Source organism: Globicephala melas, chromosome 19 (genome assembly GCF_963455315.2).
Source record: "Globicephala melas chromosome 19, mGloMel1.2, whole genome shotgun sequence".
Taxonomy (NCBI): domain Eukaryota; kingdom Metazoa; phylum Chordata; class Mammalia; order Artiodactyla; family Delphinidae; genus Globicephala; species Globicephala melas.
Genome location: NC_083332.1, coordinates 9,581,860 through 9,605,022, shown reverse-complemented (window position 1 = coordinate 9,605,022; position 23,163 = coordinate 9,581,860). Strand labels below are relative to the sequence as shown.

Below are 23,163 nucleotides of genomic sequence, written 5' to 3'. Positions count from 1 at the left end.
CACATCCTTTGTCCATCCGGGAAAAGTGAAGGTGAAGCTCAGAGAGAAAAGACATTTTTCAAGGTCGCACAGCCAGTCAGGGCAGAAGCTGGTATGAGCCTCGGGACTCCACCCCCACTTCCACTTTCACCTGGAGCATCACAGCCCCTTCCACCCGGTTCGGGACTCAGTTTCCCCGCCTATGTGACTACACCACAGAGCCAGGGCTGCTTTTGGAGATTGACCTTATTCTTGAGAGAGAGCGCTGCACCACCAGGGGAAATGGGAGGGGCGGCCAGAGGTGAGGGGGACCCCCATCTGGGGGTCTTCCCTGCGGGGATCCTCCGCTGGGTCAGTCTAATAGCCTATTAATATCAGCCCCCGGGGCGGCGCTGCACTGCGCAGGCGCGGGCGGGTTCCGCAGGCGCGCGGGGCGAGCGCACGAGCGAGCGAGGGATTCCCTCTGACGTAATTGCTAGGATACCAAACAAACACTCAGCGGCGCCGGCCAAGCTCCTTATATGGCTAATTGCGTCACAGGAACTCCGGGGAGACCAGGCCGGGATCCCCTCCCGCCGAGTGCTTCAGAACGCAGCCCCCAAGACCCTCAGGGCCGCGAGGGTGATGCAGGTGATCAGATCGAGGCTAGGGCAGGTCTGTTGCCGGACGGTGCGTGGCTGGGTTCACCAGGGCCGGAGATATTGAGAAGTTCGCGGAGCGCGGGAAGGGTGACGTAAGCAGGGGGGCCGGGCCCCGGGCATATAAATACAGCGGCTCTGGGCTTCATTCATAAGACTCAGAGCTACGGCCAAGGCTGGGATACGCGGAGCTGGGACTTGATTGTAGTGGTTCTTCGTCTTCGGGGCTGTGAAATTCAGTTTATTATTTTTCCGGAAAGTTTTTGGAAGGATTCTTCTAGATAATTCTACATTTTATTTTGGAGGATCGACTTACTTTTTTTCGTCTTCCTTATTACTCCCCTCCCCCCGTGGGACCCGCCGGACGCGTGGAGGGGACCGCACCCGAAGCAGATTCTGTACAGCAGGACAGAGCTTTCCGCCTCTGGGGGAGCGATCCCCCCTCGCCCCCGGGTCCTACGGAGCCTGGACTTTCAGGAGGCACAGCGGCATCTTGTGGGGGCCTGGGCACCGCAAAAGAATTACACAGAAACTTTGCCTTTGTTGGAGCGGGACGCTGCCCCCATCCCGAGTTTCGCCGGACTCTCACCTTTCTTTCCCCCACCCGGCCATAGCCTTGGCTTCCCGGCGACCTCAGCGTGGTCACAGGGGCCCCCCTGTGCCCAGGGAAATGTTTCAAGCTTTCCCCGGAGACTACGACTCCGGCTCCCGGTGCAGCTCCTCACCCTCCGCCGAGTCTCAATATCTGTCTTCGGTGGACTCCTTCGGCAGTCCACCCACCGCCGCCGCCTCCCAGGTAAGTTCTAGAGGGTTGGGGTGATGCTTTGTGGTTTATAATTTTTTTAAAGTCAAGGGTGGAGCGAGCAGTCCCCCCACCCCAAATAAAGACGCGTCAAAATCCAGGATCTGAGAGGGGATAGGCTCACGGCGCACTCTGCAAACTGCAGAGTCCGGACGTGCTTGCAATTGGTTGTGTGCGTGGAACGCAGGGAGGGAGCACAGAGGGGTGAGCTTTGGGGGTGGGGTGAGTACGCCGTTCAGTGCAACGTGTATGAGGTAGCAGGGCTGAGAACTTTTAGCCGGCTCGGGGACTGCCCCCCACTCAGGTCACCAACCTGAAGCTAGCGCCGTTAGGCAGGTGGGGGAAATCCCGGGGAAGCTTCCAGTAGCCTCCTCCCTTTTTCCTCCTCCATCCGAGCGCCTACTCCGGCGCCGGGTCACCCTCGACCCAGTGGGAAGGCGGGCCTCGAACCCTCAGTGGCGCTGCCTCCGCCTCCTGCGCGGAGACGTAACGGGGAACCCGTGCGTAACGGCTGACGCGCTGGAATCCTCCGTCTGACGCGGGGCACGCACGGCGCGTGGCGCCCCCTTCGTCCGCCCCGCCCCTGACGTCCCGGGAGCGTTCTATTTTGGAACGCCGGGGCCACGTTGCTAAGGGAGGGGGCAGCCCGGCGTTCCGATTGGCCGCCGCGGCGCAATCTTTGGCCAATCAACTTTCCCTTCCTATTTGTAGGGCGCAGTTTCCTTCCCCCAGTTCGTCCCCGGAACCCGTGGTTCTTCGGCACTAGGGTCTCTTTTACGGGCCTCTAGAGGAAGAGCGAGGGGATTCCTGTCGCCACAGGAGCGATCTTCTGCGATCCAATGAGTCCGCAAGGACCTTGCCGGGATCCTGTCCCTCCGCTCTCAGGGTCAGAGGGTGTCTGTGTGCCGGAATTTCTTTGGGAGACATAGTGACCGTCACCCACTTCTCCAGGCACACACAGATACATTCCCACTCCTAAAGCTCCCGACGCCGGGTGTCTCCGGTTTGTCCGAAGACAGGACTAGAACCGCTAGCCCTAGGGGAACCAGCCAGGTGGTCTCCAGGAGCCCCGCCCCCTCTGGGTTTCCAGGATGCTGATTGGCCAGCGAGCCAGCCTGTCCCTCACCACGCCCCCTGGGAGAGTAGTTAAGCCTTCCGAGCAGTTCTAGGATTACATTTTGGGGGTGGGGGAGATGAACGGTGCTTGGGCTTGGGGTCTCGGGACCTACACCACTCCACCTCCGCGACAGTCTGAGGGAGCCTGGCTGCTCACTTTCTCTCCTTGTCTGCCCACCGTAACCTGTCGCTTGTCAGTCTTACTCTGGGGAGAGACAATTACTTGAAACGTTGTTCTAAACTCCTAGGCCCGTCCCCCAACACCCTTTTAACTGGGACCCCCGCCCCTGCACGGGGGTCTCATGGACCCTCCAGTCTCTCATCCCCTCGCTCAGAGGGGTGTGTATATGTGTGTGACTGTAGAGGGAGGCTTAGCCTAAGGCCTCTCCCTCTCCCTCCCCTTGCCTCTGGGGTGGGGGTGGGGTGTTGTGGCTGTGTGTGTGGCTGTGACTCCATCCCGGGGGTTCTGTCACCCGGCTGTGTCCAGCCTCCTCCCCACCCCCCACACCTAAGAGTCACCAACCCGGGGTGTGATTCACCACCCGCTGGAACCGTGCAACCTTTCCCCGAGGAAGAAGGAGGAGGTAGAAGCCAGTTGCACAGAAATCCTCTCATTAACCACTGCGTCACGGTGTAGTGGAAGGGTGGGTGTTGTGGCTTTTTGCCTGTGACACACACATCCACACCCGCTGGCCCCGTGCTCACTCACAGGGTCGGTGTGTGTGTGTGTGTTGGGGGTGTGTGTGTCGGTGTCTCTGTTTGTGTGTCTACGCCTGTGTGTGTATGTGTCACCCTGTAGGAGTGCGCCGGTCTTGGGGAGATGCCCGGTTCCTTCGTGCCCACGGTCACCGCGATCACAACCAGCCAGGACCTCCAGTGGCTCGTGCAACCTACCCTCATCTCTTCCATGGCCCAGTCCCAGGGGCAGCCACTGGCCTCCCAGCCCACAGCCGTTGACCCCTATGACATGCCAGGAACCAGTTACTCCACGCCGGGCATAAGTGGCTACAGCAGTGGCGGAGCTAGTGGCAGTGGTGGGCCTTCCACCAGCGGAACCACCAGTGGACCTGGGACTGGACCTGGGCCCCGCCCAGCCCGAGCCCGGCCTAGGAGACCCCGAGAGGAGACGGTGAGTAAAGGGCATCAGAGCTTGCTCTGGGTGCAGGGGCAGGGGTGGGGGCAGGGGAAGAAGCAAGAGAGGCAGGAACTTTCCCACTGTTGGGGTGAGGGACCATCTGTAGCCTCAATGCTGCAGAAACCCTATCATCCTGCCCACAGTCAGTGAGGTCTAGAAGGTTCTTTTCTGACTCCTGGGGATTCTTGAAGAAGAGGAGGTTTGGGGTGGATGGGGAGGAACACATGTCCCCCAAATCTCACTATCTCTTATCTCCCGTACTCAGCTCACTCCAGAGGAGGAGGAGAAGAGAAGGGTTCGCCGAGAACGAAACAAACTGGCAGCAGCAAAGTGTAGGAACCGGCGAAGGGAGCTGACTGACCGACTCCAGGCGGTGAGGATGGTCCCTGGGGTGGGATGAGGGTATGCTGAAGGGGGGCTCTCTCCCCATCTTCTGTTACCCACCACCACCTGTGCCCTTATCCTGGACTGAGGACCAGAGGTTCCACATGTGGAACGAGATACAGACGGGGTCACCCGGCTCATACACGCAGGCTCTCACCTACTCCTGGCTGCTTCCTGTCCTGGTTTATGACCCCGGATCTCCCCCACCACACACACCACTTACCTGGCCTTCACTTCATCCTGAGGGGACATATGAGCGAACTTTAATAGAGGGGCGCTCCAGTCATTTCCACTTTTTGGTCTTGGGCAAGTGATAACCCATTTTTGCCTCAGTTTCTCCATCTCTTCAACTCCTCAGTGAATCTCCCAGGTTCCTGCTAGATTTAACATTCTGGAGAGTCTGTGAAACGAAATTCTTTGATTCTATATCAATTCCCCCACCACCTGCCCCGGCCACCCGTAGTTCTCAGAGCTTGGACTGGTGGCCTCTGCCACGATGCCCCTCTATTTTCATGCCCTACCTCAGTCTGAGAGTTTTCTACTTTATACTTGCAGGGGTTTCCCTGCTAAATCAGGGAAATTCTTTACTTCCCTGAGCTACCTGGTCTCTTCCCTGGGAGGCAGAGGGGGAAAAGTAACAGAGGGGAATAGGTGGCCTTAGAAACATATGACGATCGTTCACTCACTCAACAAACCTCTGAGTGCCTCTTGCAACCAGAGACTTCCTATGTGTACCTGGCCCTTTCCCAACCATCCACTGGACAGATGGGGAAACTGAGGCTCCTAGAAAGCAAGACCCTTGCCCCAAGTCCCATAGCACACCAGGCCTCCATCTCAGGGGGTCTTTCAGTCCAGAGCTGCCTTCCAACCCTGGGCCTCCACAGTCAGTCTAGGAGAGATGGCTTCAGCCATGACTCACCTTCTCTAGTCGCTCACGGCCTTTTTCTCCTTCCTCGCTCTTCTCTGCGACCTGGCCGCCCGGGCCTCAGGAGACAGACCAACTGGAGGAAGAAAAGGCGGAGCTGGAGTCGGAGATCGCCGAGCTCCAAAAGGAGAAGGAACGTCTGGAGTTTGTGCTGGTGGCCCACAAACCGGGCTGCAAGATCCCCTACGAAGAGGGGCCCGGGCCGGGCCCGCTGGCGGAGGTGAGAGATTTGCCGGGGTCAGCATCCACTAAGGAAGATGGTTTCAGCTGGCTGCTTCCGCCCCCGCCACCACCGCCCCTGCCCTTCCAGACCAGCCAAGACGCACCCCCCAACCTGACAGCTTCTCTCTTTACACACAGTGAAGTTCAAGTCCTCGGCGACCCCTTCCCCGTTGTTAACCCTTCGTACACTTCCTCGTTTGTCCTCACCTGCCCGGAGGTCTCCGCGTTCGCCGGCGCCCAACGCACCAGCGGCAGCGACCAGCCTTCCGACCCCCTGAACTCGCCCTCCCTTCTCGCTCTGTGAACTCTTTAGACACAAAACAAACAAACACACAAGGGAGAGAGAGATTTGGATGAGGAGGAGAGAGGGGAAGAGACAAAGCGGGCCTCCCTGCCTCTCCTGTCTGACCCTCCGCTGCCACTGCCGTCGGACAGGAGGACTTCCTTGTGTTTTGTGCCGCCTCTTGTTTCTGTGGCCCGGCGAGACCAGAGAGCTGGTGACTTTGGGGACAGGGGGTGGGGAGGGGATGGACACCGCCCCCCGGCTGCCTGTCGGCTGTCTGGCTTCAACCCAACCTCTGGGGATGGGGGAGTGGGGGCGGGGGTGACGCCCACCTTTGGGCTGGAGGGAGAGGGGTGCTGGCGGTGGGCTTTGGGGTGAGCTGTAGTCCTCTGCAGAGAGGCCCAACAAGGAAATGCCACAGGACCCCCAAAGAGTCTCCCACGCCCACCCTTCAAGGGGTGACAAGGCTGGTTCTCCCTGCTCGCCCCCCACCACGACCTTAGCTTATTTATCTAACATTTCCATGTGGGTAGGTCCTCCCCTGAATTGAGCCCCCCCTTTCAAGGGAAGTTGATGCCCCCCCTATGATGATCCCCTTCCCCCCCCCCCCCCCGACCCAGACTTAGTCTGAAATGTGAACCTCCCTCCCTGACCGTCCAGCTGCTCCCTCCCAGCGAGACTGGCTCTGATTTAAATTTCCTGAACCCTAAGGATCCCCCGCACATTCAGCCCCCAGCCCTCTTTTGGGATTCCAGTGTTAGTCTACCCTCCCCCACAGCCCGTCAGCCTCCCCTCCGGGCCTTCCTTGTTGGGCCTCTCTGATTCAGGCAGCAGTGGGTGCTGTGATGCCTGTCCCGCGGGAGTGTTTTATACTGTGAAATGAGTTGGCCGGATTGGGCGGGGGGAGGAGCCCGGTGGGACAGAACCCCTCCGGAGGGACTGTGCCGCCCACTCCCCAAAGCCCTTCCGTGGTCTCCCCTCCCCCACCCGCCTCCCTCCTCCCCTCAAAATGAGTTTGACTCAAGGGGGTGACAGAATCGAGAGGGGCTGACACCCATTCGCGTGGCCTCTCTCCTCAGGACCCCCGCCCCTCCCCCCAGACCAAGCCCTGGCCTTTTCCTTTAAGGCCTGTCACCCTAACCCAGCCTAGGACGCCAATTTCTCCCTCCCCTCGGCACCCCACATCCTTTCTAGAAAGGGAGCAAGGGGAGATTGCCAGGGGGCCCGACGTTTTTCCGGAGAAGATTTAAAGGCTGAGGCTTTGAACCCGAAGGGGCTGGGCTCCCGCCGTCCCAGCTTCCCCTCCCCCTGCCCCAGCCCCAATTCTTGGTTTCGGCTCCCTCCCCCCTCCCCCCGCCTTTCCCTGTGTTTCACCTCATGAGAATTTTATCATGAGGCCAATTGATATTTTTTAATATCGGGTGGGTCACGCCGCCCTCCGTGCTGCATGGAGAACATTCCACTGCCCCGTCCCGCAGCTCCCGCCCTGAACCCAGAACCCCCCCCCCCGGCTATTTATCCCTTTCCTGATTTCCGAAAGGCACTTATATCTATTATGTATAAATAAATATATTATATGTGGGTGTGTGTGTGCGCGTGAGTATGTGAGAGCTTCCGCAACCTTGTTCTAGGTCATGTTGGCCCTCAAAGCCATGCCGTTGAATTGGAAACACTGCTTCTGGAAACTTCGAGGCGGCCTGTCTTGGGCTGCCTCTGTCTCTAGCTGTCTCTTTTCTGATTGTCTCGGCCCCTCTGGTTGTTTTCTGGCCGTCTCTGCCTGTCTCTTTCCCGAGTGTCCCTTCCCCTCTGTCTTTTCTCTGCCTGTTTTTACTTGACCGTTTCCATCTGACTGTCCCTGATCCTCCAGCGGTCTTCCGACTCCGGGTTCGTTGGGGACCTGAGATTTTATTTTTGTGAGTAAGCCTGTGGGATTATAGATGTTTGTAATCTGTATCTTTGAGGATTCTGGGTGTGAGTGTGAAGCTGTGAGCAGGGCCTGCCGCTGCAGACCACAATTTATTGAATATCCAACTACCCCCACCCCATGCTGTATTTGTGATTCTCTTTTTGTATTTTGCACCTGACCCCTGGGGGGCTGGGGCTGGCTGGCACTGGGCCGCTACCCTCCCCTTCGTGGTTCTGCACTGTCGCCAATAAAAAGCTCTTAAAAGTGCATCCACCAAGCTTCGGGGTCTGTTTGCTCCTGATACCCATCGCCTGCCTTCCTTTCAGCATGAAGGAGTGAGGTTAGATTGCTATGGGACTGCACACGCACACACACACGCTGGAACTCTTACTAGTGAATCAGCCAACAGCAGGATGGAGGGAGGCTAGACAGTCAGGAGGACTTCCCACACACACAGGCTGTACCTCCTCCTTGAAGAAGTAATGAGGCAGAATATAAGCCATGAGGTGTCTGATACCAGAATGCTAAAGGTCAGGGAGGTTTCCTGGTGAGGGAAGAATTTATACAGTAAGCCCCCTACATACAAACAAGTTCTGTTCCGAGGTGGCATTCGTTAAGTCCAATTTGTTCATAAGCCCAACAGAGTTAGCCTAGGTACCCAGCTAACACAATCGGCTACATAGTACTGCACTGTAATAGGTTTATAATACTTTTCGCACAAATAATACATAAACACAAAAAATAAAACATTTAAAATTTTACAGTACAGTACCTTGAAAAGTACAGTAGTACAGTACAACAGCTGGCATCCAGGGGCCGGCATGAAGAGGCAAGAAGAGTTACTGACTGGAGGAGGGAGAGGAGGTGGGAGATGGTAGAGCTGAAGGATAGTCAACAATAAGAGACGGAGGGCAAGCTGCAATTTCACTCATGCCTGACGTTGATGGCAGAGGTTCTGGTTTCTTGCTGGCTTCAATTCTATCTACCCTCTTGAAAAAATGATCCAGTGACGTCTGGGTAGTAGCTCTTTTTTTGCTAGTCATCCAGTGATGTCTAGGTAGTCTCTCTGTTTTTCTCGTCATAGATGACATGGTAGCACTGGATTGCATTCTGAACGGCTGCTGCAACCTTCGTGTATCATTGCACGTGAACTAACTTACATGATTAGGCATGCAAATGAATGTTCACATCTTTGAAAACTCACAACTTGAAGGTTCATATATAGGGAACTTATTGTACTTGACTCTGTAATGTTCTGGGAATTGTCTGAGCAAAATTTAGAGTTAGAAGAAGTTTATGCTGCTGAAGACCACTCAGGCATATGGCAACTCCTCAGGGTTATATGACTCACAAAACTTGGATCACTTTTACAGCGAAGATCAGTTGCCTTTTGCTTTTTCACATGATCACTTCTTCTGGGTTTGGAACATATTGGGGACAAACCAAGATTGACTAAACCAAAACCATTGCCACTTTGTCCAAAGATACAGCTGAGCCATCCCCATTGCAAGATCCAAACCTGCTCTCATTTGCATAGCAGCAAGCACTCTGGGAATGGAAGTACTGGTCCAGAGGTCAGATGTCTTAGTAAATGACTAAGCAGGGGTATTTGTCAGGATGGAATTACTTAATTTCTTAGTTAATTCACAAAATTTGCTAAGCATTTATCGTGTGCCCAGCCCTGTGCTGGGCAGGGTTGGGGATACTGCAGAGACTGAGACAGCCCCAGGCTCCCCCCTCCTAAGGTTCACAGTCCAGTGGGGGACACAGACCTGTTCATAGTCAGGGATGATCTAAATTGGACAGGGTTGGGGGAGTCCATGGGACTTGAGGGGCCCAGTGGAGGCACCTAACCTGACCTGGGAGTCAGGAAAGACTTCCTGGAGGAGAGGATAGCTAAGCTGAGCCTTAGAGGATAAATAGACAGCATAGAAGGGAATAGAAAAAGGCTGAGTCTAATGAAATAGTGAGTGCAAACAGCTGTGAGTGGGGAGAGGGCTTGATACATTGAGGGAGCTAGAGGTTCACAGGCGCTAGAACAAAAGGTGTGAAGAGAAAGGTTACCAGGGAGCAGATTCTGCAGGCTGAAATTCCAGTCTAAGAGTTTAGATCTTCTCTTGAGGGTACCGGGGAGCTCTGGCAGGTTTTGAGCATAAGAAGGTCAGGGACAGGTTTGTGCTTTAGGAAGACTCCTCTAGCTGCCAGGTTGAGGGTAGCTGGGAGAGGAAGGGGGCAAGGATAAGGCAGAAGATCAGAGATGAGGCTAGGGCGAGGACACTGAGATGTGAGGAGGAGCCTGGAATAGGACCAGGGCTGTGGGAGAGAGAGGAGGGGAAGGATTCAAAAGACTTTGAGGAGGCAGAACAGACAGGACGTGGTGAGTAGCTGATTTGGGAAAGACAGCACAGGGCAGTGGTAAATAGCACTGGCCAGAGGTCTGAGAGCCCTGGGGCTGGAGGCTTCCCAAAGCTGGGTGACCTTGGACAAGAGACTTCATCTTTCTGAACCTCAGTTTCCTCAGCTGCAGAATGGGGCTGAGGGGAATCAGTGAGCTAGTACACACCAGCGCTGAGCGCAGAGTAAAATGCAGTTATCACCATCTTCATCGCTGTTATTGAGGCCACCCTGTTTCCCTGCCTGGAATATTCCCCCTCTCTGCTGGCTAATCCACTCTCTCATCCTTCAGGTGTATATTCAGCTATTACCCTGACACCCTACCTGAACTCAGGTCTCCTTGTAAGATGTCCTCATAGGTTCTGTGCCTGCCTTCCCCGTACTTATCACTTTTGTAGTTGTTAATTAAATGGGTAATTGATTAGTGTTTAAAGTTTGTCTCCTCCACTTGACTGGGAGCACCATGAAGTCAGGGTCAGGGTTTTGTCGACACCAGTGTGTCCCCAGGACCGCTCAGTGCAGGGCCGGGCATAGAGCAACCACCCCGCAGATACTTGTTGAATGAGTGAATGAATGAATGAATGATCAAATGAATAAATATTTGCTTAGTAAGTGCATGCGTGATTAAGTACATGAGTGAGTAAATGAATAAGTGAGTAAGCAAGTGAAGGGGAGGAATCCAGGATCACTCTCAAACTGTAAATATCCTAGAACAGAGAGTGTAGACGAATTTTTCTTAATCTTTTGGAGTTCTTTGTTATTTGCGGAAAAAAAGAAACGCATTGTCGAGCGCAGAAGTGAAACAACGTTTTCCGTACCAATTCGCACTCTACGATAGAGAGCTTGGATAAGAGAATTGAGTACGACGCCCGAAAGGTGGAATTGAACCACTCTGTCGCTAGACAGCTACAGGTTTGAAGCCTGCACCCCAGACCACTGAGGATCATCCGGGCGAATAATTAGTCTTCCCACACAGCTATATAAAACCCATAAATTTCCACTTTTTTAAGCTATGGTGATGTAGTTTCGGAGACTGTGATACTGTTGACTTCAATATACATAAATTCTCGCAAGCTATTTATTACGGTGCATATCCTTCCAAAATGTTGAGTTTGCCTCATGAGTTGAATCATTGTCGCTTTAGAAACTGTCTCATTTGCATTGCGCCGTGCATTCTGGGAAACGGCGCCAGGGGACCTGGAGCCCTCCCTTCTGGCTGTTAAAGGGCCAGAAGCCCCTTTTTTCCAAGTAAGAAGTCCATTGTTTAAGAGAAAAGATTCATAATTCGGCATTCAGAGGCCCCTTTCCTGAAAAATCCGAATTCGAGTGGGTGGGTTCCTGCTAGAGTCTGATTTAGCCCAGCCCCGGAGGCTCCGAGCTGGCGGCTATAGGGCTGGGGCGACACCTGCTGTTCTTTTGTGGAACTTCAGCGATCTACAGAGCCCTACGTTTTTTCACATGTTCAGTGAGCACCTAGAGTCCCAGACGCAGTCCTAGGTTCTGCGGATGACAGAATTTCTGTCCCCATTGAGCTTAGATCAGTTTTTGCATCTGCATTTTATGGACGAGGAAAGTGAGGCGTAGAAACGGATAGTACCCTACCCTATCCACACAGCCCAACCACTTGGGAGAACAGAACTTGTGCCATTGTAATTATATTATTACAAAAAAAGTGATCCTTTTAAAATCCAAGTCAGTGATCCTTTGACAATATCATTCCCCGACATGAAACCTTCCCAATGGCTCCCGTCTCAGAGTAAAAGTCAAAGCTCTCATCACAGCCTTACAAACCCGATGATTAGACCTTTGCACTCCTCGGACCCGATCTCCTACTCCTCTCTCCTCATATACTCGGTTTCTGGCTCACAGATCTCTTGCTGCACACATCAGGCATGCTCCCTTCTCAGGGCCATTGCGTTTGTTGATCCCCCTGACTGAATCTCCTTTCCTCCGCATGTTCCCATGACTCACTGCCTCTCTTCACTCTGGCCTCTGCTTAAATATCACTACTTAATGAAGCCTTCCCGGAGCACCCAATCTAAAATAGCAAGCCCTGTCACTCTATCCCCTTCCGCTTCTGGACTTTTCTCCATCACCCTGATCACCACCTGCCATATTCTACTTCTGTTTGCTTATTGTCTGGCTGCTCCCGCTAGAATATCAGCTCCATGAAACCGTGGACTTTGTTTCGGTGGATTTTGTTTGTTTGTTTATTTGGCCAGGCCGCGAAGCTGATGTGATCCTAGTTCCCTAGCCAGGAACTGAACCCAGGCCCTAGGCAGTGAGAGCACGGAGTCCTAACCACTTTGGTTCATTTCTATGTCCCTGGTACCCAAAGCGTGCTTGAGCACTTGCCGGATGCTCACTAAATGTTTGTAGGATGAACGCAAGAATATTATCACTATCCTTTTCTGAGCCTCAGTTTCCCCATCTGGAAAACAAGACTAGTGCAACTCGGGGGAATCATAACGAGCAGCTGGCTATAGAAGGCTGACATGGCACCAGGCAACTGGCAGTCACTCAATAAAGGCTGTTTCCATCTCCAACCTGTTTCTTGCCTCCAGTGGGGGTACCAAGGATGGGCTTGGGGGCTTTAGCCGTTCCTGAACCCATAATCGCAACCAGTCCATCTTCCTCCTTTCTTTGAGATGGACAAATGGACACTTTGTCTTATGGAAAGTATGAATAAAAGTATCTTTAGGAAATGTTGCTCTTTTATTTGGAAGCTTAAAACACTACCCCTGCTTGGCAAATTCAGATTTAAGAGAAGCCCCCCTAAGTCCTGTTTCTTTCAGTTAGCTAGCTGCTGCTAGGCAACCCCTGTATACAAAACCCGAGGCTGTAACTACTACGCCTGTAACATCATTATCTATCTCCTAAAATGTGACATGCATCACAAGAGGCAAGATTTTAGGTGATGCACATTTTTTTTTTTTTATATATATATATATATTTTTTTGCGGTACGCGGACCTCTCACTGTTGTGGTCTCTCCCGTTGCGGAGCACAGGCTCTGGACGCGCAGGCTCAGCAGCCATGGCTCACAGGCCCAGCCACTCTGCGGCATGTGGGATCTTCTCGGACCGGGGCACGAACCCGTGTCCCCTGCATTGGCAGGCGGACTCTCAACCGTCTGCGCCACCAGGGAAGCCCCCAAACAGTTTAAATGGTAATAGTTTCGTGTTTAACTGTTATCTTCTATTTCTGGCAAATGATACTGACTTCCTTGGTGGTGGAGTAACATTTCCTTTTAAAAGACATTTGTTTTATTTTTTTTAATAAACCAATTTAAAGAAAAAATTAGGCAAATAGCAGAACAGGTGATATAAAGATCATCAAGGTCCTGAGGGCTGACTGAGGTTTGGGAAACAATGTCATAGCTAACAATGCAGCTTCTGTTTACTGGACATTTATTCTATGCCAGGCCCTGTAACAAGGGCTTTACATGTAGGTAGTTTATGGCGACAATTTTCTATTTGAGGAAATGAGCCTTCAAGAGGTGAGTTCACTTGCTCAGGGTTACGCAGCCAAAAAGTGAAGATGATTCAATCCAGGTCTGTCGGTCTTTAGACTCCAGTCTCCTGCCTCCTCCTCCCCCAGTTTAGTTTTGGAAACTGAGGCCCAAAGAGGCCACGAGGCCCTGTGCTTATTCCCAAGGCAGTTGGAATGGAGAGAAACGGGTGGAGAGGTTGGAAAGAGAGAAAAGACATGGCTTGCTGACTGACTAGATGTTGGGGGTGAGGGATTAGGAGTCCAGGGCCATACCTGGGTCTCTGGCTGGGCAGGAGGGGATGTCCCTGAGTGGGAAATCAGATAGGACAAGGAAGAGGTTTAGATATGTTTGAGGGGAGAGTCTTCCATTAGGCAGTTGGATACATGGTTCTCGGACTCAGGTGAAATGGTTGCCCAGCAGGGAGAGTGTGGGGATCGACTCGCGATGTCTGCCTTGAGCACAGGCATGGAAAGTGGCTGTCAAGGTTTGGCTAGCCCTGGGATCAGCCAACTCTCAGATTGCAGAGGGGAAGTTTCTTCCTCCGCAGAGATGGGGAAGATTCCTCCTTGAGTATCACTTACCTGCTTTTCAGTACAGGAAGGTGAAAACTGGACGGGGCTGGAAGCACAGGAGGCCTTGGGTTTTCCACAGAAGTCTTTATTACAGTGTAAATCCAAGCTCAGGCCTCCCCTGGGCCCCATGCAAAGCCCCAGCGTTGGGGCCAGTGGCATCCAGGAGACACCACCCCCTCACGGCGCCTCCAGCGGTGGGGTCCCGGAAGTGCAGGGCGTGTGCCCTATCTAGGCAACTACAAGTCCCAGCAGGCCCCGTGGCCAAGGTGCCTCGCCTTTCCAAGACTCCTAGAGCAGAGCCTCTTGGGAAATGTAGTCCTGGCCACTCAGGCAATTTGCGCAAACTCCCTGGTGTGAGCGATCCTGACACCCACTGGGAAATGGCTTGGGATGAGGCAGGGAGAGGGTGGGGATGGAAGGGAAATGGAGGAGGGCAGAGGGCTACAGGGGGTGGGGGCAGGCGTCCCGCAGGCAGAGGCACCCCTTTCATTCGGCTTTGGCTTTGGATCCGGAGACTGCGGCTGCTGCCGAGGCAAGGGCTCCGGTCCCTGGGAACTTAGCTCGGATCCTGAGGGAGAAACAGGTGGAGTCAAGGGGTGGGGCAAGCGACAGGATAAGTAGTATCTAGGAACTAAAAACTCGATGGAGGAACTGAGTGCCCAAGCCAGCCCCTGCCCTCCACCTACTGGCCTGCGATGGAACTGTCTCTCACCTTTTAAGAAAAGCAGGCACTCAGCCCCAGGAGATTTAGGGACAGGGAATATTGGGGGTGGGGCCGCGGAGGAGCATTCCCAAGTTTTCGCATTCCCCAGCCCATCCGTCTCTACCACATGCCCTTACTTAGCTTTGATGTGGCTCAACTGATTGGTCACCAATCCCACATACTGGTCAATCTGGGCCTGGGGAGACAAGAAGGGGTGAAAGGAGAGATTGGAGGGGGTTCTTCTCCCTAATTCATTAAGAAAGCTTCTTCCTCCCCCACCCCCAGATCAGGAGTTGGGAGGAGTGGCCCACCACTCCACCATCAACTCTAAACCTGATAAAATACCCTTGGAAATCAGAGGTCCAAGGTGAAGTGTCAAGTCAATTGGACCACACTCTGTGTGGGAAGTGATGTCAGGTAGACACACAAGAATCTGCCAGTGGCTTTGCGTCCTGGGAACTACTGTTAATCTTTGAGTGAGTTTTGTGTGTGTGTGTGTTTAGGGGCAGCGTAAGAATAGAGAGTGTTAGTGTTGGTTGTCGCGTCCCTGAGTGGATTGATTTAAATATTAGTTTAATTCAGTGTTAACTGACTTTGTGAGCCTCGGTGATTCCGGCATGTGAGGGAGCTAGGGCTATCTCCCTGGCAGGAACATGTATCGTTTGGCTCTCAGCTGTGCCGGAGAATGTTAAAAATGGAATGTTGGTCCATCTGCCTGTCTCTGGATAGGATATGTGTCAGTTGGCCCTGGTTCTGTCAGTGTTCTGGGCTGGGCTGGGTGTCAGTCAGACCCAGACTATGTGTAGGGATAGATGGCGTCAGTCTGTCTGTCTGTCTGTCTGCAAATGGAATATGTGTTTGTCAGTCTCTGGTGGTATCAGGGGAGACAGGGTATCGGGGTATCAGGAGAAGGCATTCATCTGTCTGCCTGTTTCTGGCTAGAAAGAGTGTTGTTCAGCCTCGTGCTATGTCGGGAGAGAAGACACCAGTCAGGCTGCCTCTCTGGAGGTAGGACGTGTCAAGGCAGACCTTGGATCACTGTTGGGGAGAAGCATCAGTTAGTCTACCTGCCTTGGGTTGCAATGTGTCAGATCCTGGCTCTGTCACGGGCCACCTATCGAAATGCCTGTCTCTGGCTGTGGAAACATATTAGGTAGACCCTAGCTGCATGGAGGAGGGGCAGCAGGCAGACCACCTGTGCCTAGCATGTGTCAGTCAGAGCCTGATTCTGTCAGGGGTGGGAACACCAGCTTGTCCTCCTGTCTCTGGCTGGGACATCTGTCACGGACCCCGGCTGTGTGTGTGTGTGGGGTGGTTTGGCCGGGGTACTGCCAACTGAGGGCCTGTCGCACTTACCTGGTGCTGCCGGTACAGCAGAGGGACTGTGAATAAACCGATCACTCCTGCGGGCACAGAGATGGGGGTCAGGGCTCTCCAGGGAGATTGACAGCTCCATTCAGAGCCCTGTCCTCCAGCAGACCCCAGCAACCCACCTCCCCGCGCCGCCCCTCACAGCCTTCCCAGCTCACCCAGAATGAGAAGAGTCAAACCATTGAAGACGGCACCCACGAAGGTCAAGATGTAGAAGAGAAGGGCCAGCTGAAGGTGAGGGTCGGGGTCAGCAGAGTCTATGGGGTACACCCTGGGCTGGGAACTTCCCCAGCAATGGCCCTTCTCCCCTCCTCCCCCCAGGGGCAGGGAGTTGAATGTTGGGACCCAGGAGGGAGTGTGGGGCTTCGGGGCACCTTGAGGGAATCCACGAAGTCTTCTACCAGAAAGAAATGCCGCAGCTGCATGGCCGCAGAGACCACACAGGAGGCAATCTGTTGGGACATACGTTCTGTCTGCTCCCGAGTCAGGGTCAGGTCCACATCCAGGTAGGCCCTGAGAGAACAGAGGTGTGTGAGGCCACTCAATGGGTGGATGGGACCCAGGCTGAGGGGCGTGGCTGAGTCAAGGGCAAGAAGTGAGGGTTGGGGAGTAAGGCCAGGTGTAGCATGCTAGGGTGGAGGTCAGGGTCAGGAGACGGGATCAAGGATTAAGGGTAAGAGGTTAGGGTCTGAGGTTACGGCTGGAAGTCAAGGGTCAGAGTCTGGTTTAATGTCAGGGTCAGGCTGGAGTCAGGAACAGGAACAGGATGGGTCAGGGCCAGGGTGAGAAGTCAGTGCCTGATCTGAGGTCATGGGTCATGACTTAGGGTCAGCGCTGAGGTCTGGACAGAGGTCAGGTTTGGGGGCCAGGCTGCAGGCTCTCACTGGAAGGGGTTGGCGCCGTCTCCCCGGTGCACGGCCTGCAGCACTTTTCGGTAAACCCTGAGAGAGATGGTGCCGCAGAGCAGCAACAGGGCCACGTGGGCCGCCACGGACACGATGCTAAAACGCAGGAGGCTGAGCAGGGAGACCATGAGGCCTGTGAAGACCACTCCTGACGTCCTCGTGTCCTTCCAGTACAGCAGGTCTGCCACTGTGGAGGGAGGGGGCGGCAATCAGGCTGGGGTTTGGAGCTGGCCTGGCTGACCTCCTGACCTCCTATTTCCTGTCTTGGGGCTGAAACATCACCTCTCGACACACCTGTCAGAGCCTTAACCCAATTTCCAGATTTTTATTTATCTTCTTTTATTCCATGCTTGCCTCCTGGAAAACCCAAGTTAACTGTCTAGCAAGTCCCCTCAAGCTTACTCCTGCCCATAGATAATGTGTGAACACAATTTTGGGTGAAAAATCAATCTTCTGCATCATGCATATCTCACTCTATTTTCCTCCTAGAATTCCCTCCTAGTCAACGGGAATAGCTATTCATTCATTCATTTTAAGGGCTACACGATATTCCATGGTGTGGCTACACCATCATTCATTTTATTCAACCATGCAGCTATTGCTGGGTCGTTTACTTTGTTTCCTCCCCCATCCTCTTCCCTGACAGTACTACAAGGACCAGCCTCCTGCAGATATTCTTACCTCCGGGAGGTTCTATTTCTGAGATAGAGTGCCAGGGGTCGAATCGCTGGGTGGACTAAGTATGTATTTTTGAATGTCATAAATATGATCAGATTGCTTACTAGCAAGACTGTAACAATCCTTATTTCTATGAGCAACACGCAAGTGATCTTTTCCCAGCATCCTGCCCAGCAATGGGTGTTATTGTTCTTTTTATTTTTTGCACCCTGACAGGTGTAAAGTCACGTCTTCTTGATACCCCTACCAACACATACATCGAAGTCCTAAATGTATTAATAACATCATCCTCCTTCTTAGGCCCTAACTCAAACTTCTGACCCCTTTCAGAGATCCTAAACTCACCTCCCAAGCCCAGCCTCTGTCCTGATCAGTGACCTTTGGACCTCAACGTTTCATCTCACTCATCTTAACTTTTAACAGCCGTCCCTATAATCGGCTCTGCTTTGAGCCCTGAACTGAGAGCCCAGTACCCTGCCATCTATTTCCAGACAGTCTCCATCCTCCCACCCTTAACCCCAATCAAACTGACCCATCCCAACCAGTCCCCCTCAGAGTCTGACTCTCCTCACTTCTGTATCTTCCCTATGCACATCCTCCCATCTACCTCTAACTAGGGTAGACCTCCCCTCAACCCCTCCCCTGCAGGCTCCCCAAAGCCTGAGCCAGTGGTGGGGGAGGGGCCGGGTCGCCTGAGGCGGGGGCTAAGTTTAGGCACGATGGGGGGAGGGTGCCTCTCAGGCAGCTGTGCTGGCCTGTCCAGCTACTGAGTGACAGCACCGCCTGGGCCTGAGGCTGGGGGAGGGGGCCTCGCTGCTCTTGGGCCCCAAAGCTCCGGCTCGAGAGAGAGGGGACCCCATACTCCCTCCACGCCCTCCCTAGACACCCCCGCAGCCCCTCAGCCCCAGCCTGCCGCTCTGGGGAATCTGGGACCAAGAGGAAACATCCCCCAGATTTGAGGGCGATAAAAGTGAATCTGGGTCCCTTTCCACGGTCCCCCAGCGCCCGCGTCCCAACCCGCCCCGAAAGCCCACCTTTACTCCCCATCTCGGCTCCGAGTGAGAGGCTACAGACACTGCTGCTTCTCAGGGATTTTGCCCACTTCAGTGGAACCCGGAGGGAGGGAGTAAGGGGGCGGGGCTCCTTTGTACCCAGCCAATGACTCTCCATTGCGGTGGGAACAATTCCAAAACGGGGTGGCTCTCTTTGTAAACAGCCAAAAGCAGTGATGTCTATAACCTACCTATAGGAACCGTTCGTGGAGGCTGAGCATACTTTAAAGTAAGGCGGGGTCTATTTACAATTGGCCAATTCATGTGGTCCGGGAAGAGGAGAGTTTTTAAAACGCACGGAGTTTACTTTTACTTGCCCGGTGGCCACATTCAGAAAAGAGCATTATTTTTTCAGGGATTTGGCCTGTCCAAAATCAGCCTCTAGGGGGAGCACTCCAAAAGAGGGATTATTTTTTAGCAATTAGCCAATTCTAATGCTTCTTCCAACTTCTCAGGTGGGAGGGCTAACTTCTCAAGTGGGCGGGGGAACCATTTAAAAAGAGCCAATAGCAATCTCAGGTAACGGGAAAATTTTTTTAAAGGGTGGAGTTTACAATGTCTTGCCAGTAGCAATACCTCCTCGCTTCTCCATTCTCCTCCGTTCCTTCCAGAGGATGGTCCCTTTAAAAATCAATCCTCCACCCTCGCTGTAGTCCAAAGGAGCACGTTCCCTCATGCACTTTACCTAGAAAGTGTGGTTCCAATGTGAATTCTGATTGGTCCGTGCTATCGAGGCACTGCCCCGTGATTGGCTCCCGCTCCAGCCCTCCCCATGGCTCTTCCTCCTCCTTCTTGTCCAGCAAGGGCTCATCTGGCCAAGAGTTCGAATCCCGAGATCGATGTGGAGATGGGGTACGGGCCTGAGGGATTCCAGAGCCAGGGCTGGGCTGTGGAGTCAAGACTTCGGGCGGCGAGGACTGAGCGAGTCCGAGTTGTAGGTCCAGTTCTGGTGCGTTAGAGAGAGAAGGCTGTGAGCTTTCACCATGGAGGTGCCCTAAGGAGAGACCACCCACCCCTGGTGGCTTTTGTCCCAGCACCTGGGACATCTCACCTTTCCCAGCCTCTCCAACCTCTGATCCGTCGGGCTCTTCGTCATCCAGCGGGGTGGAGCTACTGGTGGCAGAGTCTTCCCCGGACCCTGCTCCCCGGGCCGCCCAGCCCACTTGGTCCAGTTGGAGCCCCAGGTCCTCCAGGGGGCGCTCAGCTGGAGGGGCAGAATCGGGGTGACCACGGCGCCCAGGCTCCGGGGATTGGCTCAGGCTGGGGATGCTCTCCAAGCTGTCGCCCAGGCCAGGTTGTGGGGGCGGCTCTCGCGGCTCCGAGACTGAGCGGCCCTGGGGCCGTGGGCGGCGAGCAGCTGAATCCCTGCGGGCCCCAGAGCCCAGCACGCCATCGAAGGCGATGTAGGAGAAGGTCAGCTCCCGGGGAGTGCCCCAGTCCTGCGATGTGGTCTCCTCCTCGTCTTCCTCTGAGAATTCCCGGGCTGTATGCAGCTCCCGAAAATCCGAGTCGTCGTTCCCTCCTGCCATGAGCAAAGGAGGGCATGAACTCCTCTGACCAAGACCCTAGCCCACTCCCCTTAACCCCTTTACCCAGCTGTGAGCCCCCTTCAAGTCCCACTCTCACACCCTCCCTCTCTGCTTACCTTCTGTGGAGTCAGGAGTAGAGGAAGCTGTAGACGGAGCTTCTTCTGCAAGAGGGAAAGAATCAAAGACTCTTAGAAGCTTAGATTGCCCGAGTTACAGAAGTAGTGTGCTAGTCCTGGAAACCTGTCTGAATTAAGGAATCTTAGAGTTTTAATTACAGGACCTCTAGAACATTCTGTATACAGACTGTAAAACCTTAGCATCCCTGCTGTCTGAAGCTCAGTCTTAGAAGTTCAAATCCAGGAATCTCGATCTTAGTGTCTTTAAATTAGGGATTTTAGGAGGCTTCAATTAATTAATTCTTTCAACAACCATTAATTGTTTAATACATGCCAGGCACTGTTTTAGATCCTGAGGATACAACTGTGAACAAAACAGACAAAATGTCTAGTCTCATAGAGCTTACACTCTATAGGGGAGATAGACAGTAACAATTAAACTTATGATGTTGGGTGCTAAGTGTGTGGAGAAAAATTAAGGTAAGGGAAGAGAAAGTAAGGGGGTGCTATTTCAGACAGGTTGGTGAGGAAGACTTCCCGGATGCCATTTGAACAGAAACCTGAATGATGTGAGGAAACCATGCGGATATCTAGGGAAGCGTCTTCCAGGCAGAGGGAAAAGCCAGTGCAAAGGCCCTGAGGCAAGCACTAAGCTTTGCATATCTGAGGAACTGAGAAGTGTGCAGATGGGACTGGAACAGGGTGACTGATGGGGAGATGGAAGGGAGATGAGGGCAGAGAGGAAAGGCGGGGTGGGGTGGGGGTGGGGAGATCACGTAGGGCTTTCCTTTGTAAGCCCAGGTAAGGACAAGATATTAGAATGTTGGGATGATACTCTAAAATGTTGAAATAACAAATTCTCAGAATTTTGGCATGTTGACTCCCAAGACGTGCAAGTGGCTAGGTCGGCGTTGCAATCCCCAGCTGTCAGAACCATAGGGGTGTGAGACAGAGCATGTTAGCCAAGGACTGTTAGAGCCCTGGGCTCAGAAATCATAAGGCTCAGGCAAGGCGTTTTCAATTATGGAATTCAGCCTCTCAGAGTTAGCTTGGGGCTTTGCCTACAGGAGATGCTCAGTACCGTTTGGAGATTGAAATCAGATGCCCCCCCGCCCCCACCTCGTTTCTTCAGCTAGGGAATAGGAGGCCAGGAATCAGAGACCTGGAGTGGTAAAACCTAAGGACCCAGGAGTCCTAGTCCCAACCCAGGGATGGCTGTATCCCGGGGACAGGGGATTGTACAATTCGGGCGAGGTCGGGGCTGCCTCTGAGTCTGGGGAGAAAACGGAGGTGGGATGCGAAGATGGGTGATGCGGGGGAAGGGGGGAGTCAGACCCTCTTCTCCATCGTGGCTCTACCCCTCTATTCAAATCCCCTCACCGCTGGCTGTGGCCAGCACCAGGGCGAGGGGACAGCTCCCGGAGAGCTTCCTCATCCCCGGGCGGAGCCCCGGGGCACATTCAAGGGCCCAGAGCGCCCCTCGTCGGCTATCTCAGTGCCCCCAGCCTCTGCCCAGTCTCACTCAGGTTGTCCGGGTCAAGTCGCCCCCATCGCCGCTAGAACACGGTGGGGAGGGAGAGCTTCCTTTGTCTCCTTCGCTTCCTCCCCATCTCGGCTCTCCCGCGGCCCAGGTCGGAGGGGAAACCGGGGAGGAGCCCACCCGGGCCTCTGGGCCCCACACCAGGCCTGAGCCTCCCCCTACTCACTGCAGTGGGCGAAGACCGGCAGGACCTGCCCCATGGCCCCCCTCGGGCCTGCATCGGGACCCCCGCCCACTCCGGCCACGCCGCCCTGGGCCTGGGGCCGCGAGCGCTCATCTCCGCCGCGCCCAGGACGCCGCCGCCGCCATCCTCGCTGCCTCCTCCTCCCGGGCCGCTCCAGCAGCCGCCACCGCCGCCGCCGCCGCCGCCGCCGCCGCCGCCGCCGCCCTCGGTTCGGCTCAGCGGTGGCGGGCGGGGCCGCTGTGGGGCGACTGCAGCGCGGGGCCCGGGGGCGGGGCCAGAGAACGGGGGGCGGAACATGAGGGAGGCGGAGGGGGAGGGGAAACACCCGGGAGGATGGAGGTGGGCGTGGCCTTCCTAATAGAGGGGCGGGGCTAGGACCGCAGGCTACCTGTCGAGAAGGCCTGGAAGGCGGTCTGAAGGGCGGGGTCTAGACAGAAGAGGGCGGGGCCTTTAGGGGGAGAGAAGCGGGACCGAGGGTAGCGTGAGGGGCTCCGGGAAATGATGATGAAGGAGCCTAGGCGGAGAGGATGGGGGCGTGGATCTCAGAGTGGGTTGGGGTGGAGCTAGAGGTGGCATTGAGGGGAGGGTATAAAGATTTTACCGCTGAGAGGTAGAGGTATAAGCCTAGATTCTCAATGGGAGTGGGAAAGGGGGCGGGGAGAAACTACTCGGAAAGTTTTGAGACAAGGGGAGGAACTCAGACTTGGGGAGGTTTAAGCCAATTTAGAATTGTTCTAAATTGGGTGGGGTCAGTCCGAGACTGAGGAGCTAGAGGCGTGGCCTAGAGGGAATAGGGCAGAACAATCAAGGGTGGTGGTGCTGCCCAGAAGGTGAGCTGAACCTGGAGTGAGGCGAGGAGAGGGGAGGGGTCGAAATAACAAAATTAAGCATGTAAAGCTTTTGGAACCCGGATGGGACCACTGATGTGGGCAGAGATTGAACAGAGTCGGGCTGGGCAGCCGAAGCCGAGTGTTGTGTTGAGAAAACGGATTCTAGAGATTGTTTCCTTGTAACACTGTTTACTTCTGTGACTCAGTTTCCTCTTCGGTAAATTGGAGATGATGATGTATAACAGTGTGTAGCTCATGGTAAATGCTAGTTTGGTACTATTATCTTTTTTCCCTGACCCAAACCCCAATCCTCACTTTGAAAGTGCGGAAGAGAGGAGAACGAAGAGTTCAATCCCTTCTAGTGATTCGACTTGAGTGCAAGTCAAGGGCATAGGAAGGAGATTTAG

The 23,163-nt window shown here is 54.2% G+C and overlaps 3 protein-coding genes and 1 non-coding gene across 6 annotated transcripts in view; 1 reads left to right on the top strand and 3 right to left on the bottom strand.

The window, feature by feature from the left end:
- ERCC1 (ERCC excision repair 1, endonuclease non-catalytic subunit) overlaps positions 1-1,065 on the bottom strand; it is a 45,204-nt gene extending 44,139 nt beyond the window's left edge. Inside the window, exon 1 of the mRNA XM_070044232.1 lies at positions 1,059-1,065. The gene's annotated coding sequence lies outside the window, so the exon portion shown is untranslated. The remainder of the gene's footprint in view (positions 1-1,058) is intronic.
- FOSB (FosB proto-oncogene, AP-1 transcription factor subunit) lies at positions 631-5,747 on the top strand. 3 transcript variants are annotated; one of them, XM_030873902.2, is made up of 5 exons: positions 631-1,413; positions 3,335-3,664; positions 3,936-4,043; positions 5,044-5,199; positions 5,340-5,437. In XM_030873902.2, exons 1-5 carry the CDS (start codon positions 1,288-1,290, stop codon positions 5,340-5,342), a joined length of 723 nt encoding a protein of 240 aa, XP_030729762.1. In that variant the 5' UTR covers positions 631-1,287; the 3' UTR covers positions 5,343-5,437. The 3 variants fall into 3 exon arrangements, with proteins under 3 accessions (XP_030729762.1, XP_030729761.1, XP_060145067.1); XM_030873901.2 differs by having other exon boundaries at positions 5,044-5,747; XM_060289084.2 differs by lacking the exon at positions 631-1,413 and adding an exon at positions 1,752-2,305 and having other exon boundaries at positions 5,044-5,747.
- A 4,903-nt stretch (positions 5,748-10,650) lies between these two features.
- TRNASTOP-UCA (transfer RNA opal suppressor (anticodon UCA)) lies at positions 10,651-10,737 on the bottom strand. The gene has a single exon. It is a non-coding gene; the product is annotated as a tRNA-Sec (tRNA).
- Positions 10,738-13,906: 3,169 nt separating this feature from the next.
- Positions 13,907-22,108, bottom strand: RTN2 (reticulon 2). Its single transcript, XM_030873891.2, has 10 exons — positions 21,909-22,108; positions 20,203-20,247; positions 19,609-20,079; positions 19,243-19,503; positions 16,807-17,014; positions 16,297-16,435; positions 16,081-16,150; positions 15,908-15,954; positions 14,689-14,747; positions 13,907-14,416 (listed from the first exon to the last, which is right to left on the bottom strand). The coding sequence occupies exons 1-10, from the start codon at positions 21,940-21,942 to the stop codon at positions 14,335-14,337; spliced, it is 1,416 nt and encodes a 471-aa protein (XP_030729751.1). The 5' UTR covers positions 21,943-22,108; the 3' UTR covers positions 13,907-14,334.
- Between the last annotated feature and the right edge of the window lie 1,055 nt (positions 22,109-23,163).

What these genes read in the sequence shown, in the direction of transcription:
- RTN2 (XM_030873891.2), bottom strand. Translation starts at nt 21,942, where the DNA reads ATGGGGCAGGTCCTGCCGGTCTTCGCCCACTGCA. An exon ending in ACTTCGTGGATTCCCTCAAG is followed by an intron (nt 16,151 to 16,296) that starts GTGCCCCGAAGC and finishes CCTCACCTTCAG; the next exon opens with CTGGCCCTTCTCTTCTACAT. An exon ending in TGCTGTACCGGCAGCACCAG is followed by an intron (nt 14,748 to 15,907) that starts GTAAGTGCGACA and finishes TTGTCTCCCCAG; the next exon opens with GCCCAGATTGACCAGTATGT.
- FOSB (XM_030873901.2), top strand. Translation starts at nt 1,288, where the DNA reads ATGTTTCAAGCTTTCCCCGGAGACTACGACTCCGGCTCCCGGTGCAGC. An exon ending in CCACCGCCGCCGCCTCCCAG is followed by an intron (nt 1,414 to 3,334) that starts GTAAGTTCTAGA and finishes GTCACCCTGTAG; the next exon opens with GAGTGCGCCGGTCTTGGGGA. An exon ending in GGAGACCCCGAGAGGAGACG is followed by an intron (nt 3,665 to 3,935) that starts GTGAGTAAAGGG and finishes TCCCGTACTCAG; the next exon opens with CTCACTCCAGAGGAGGAGGA.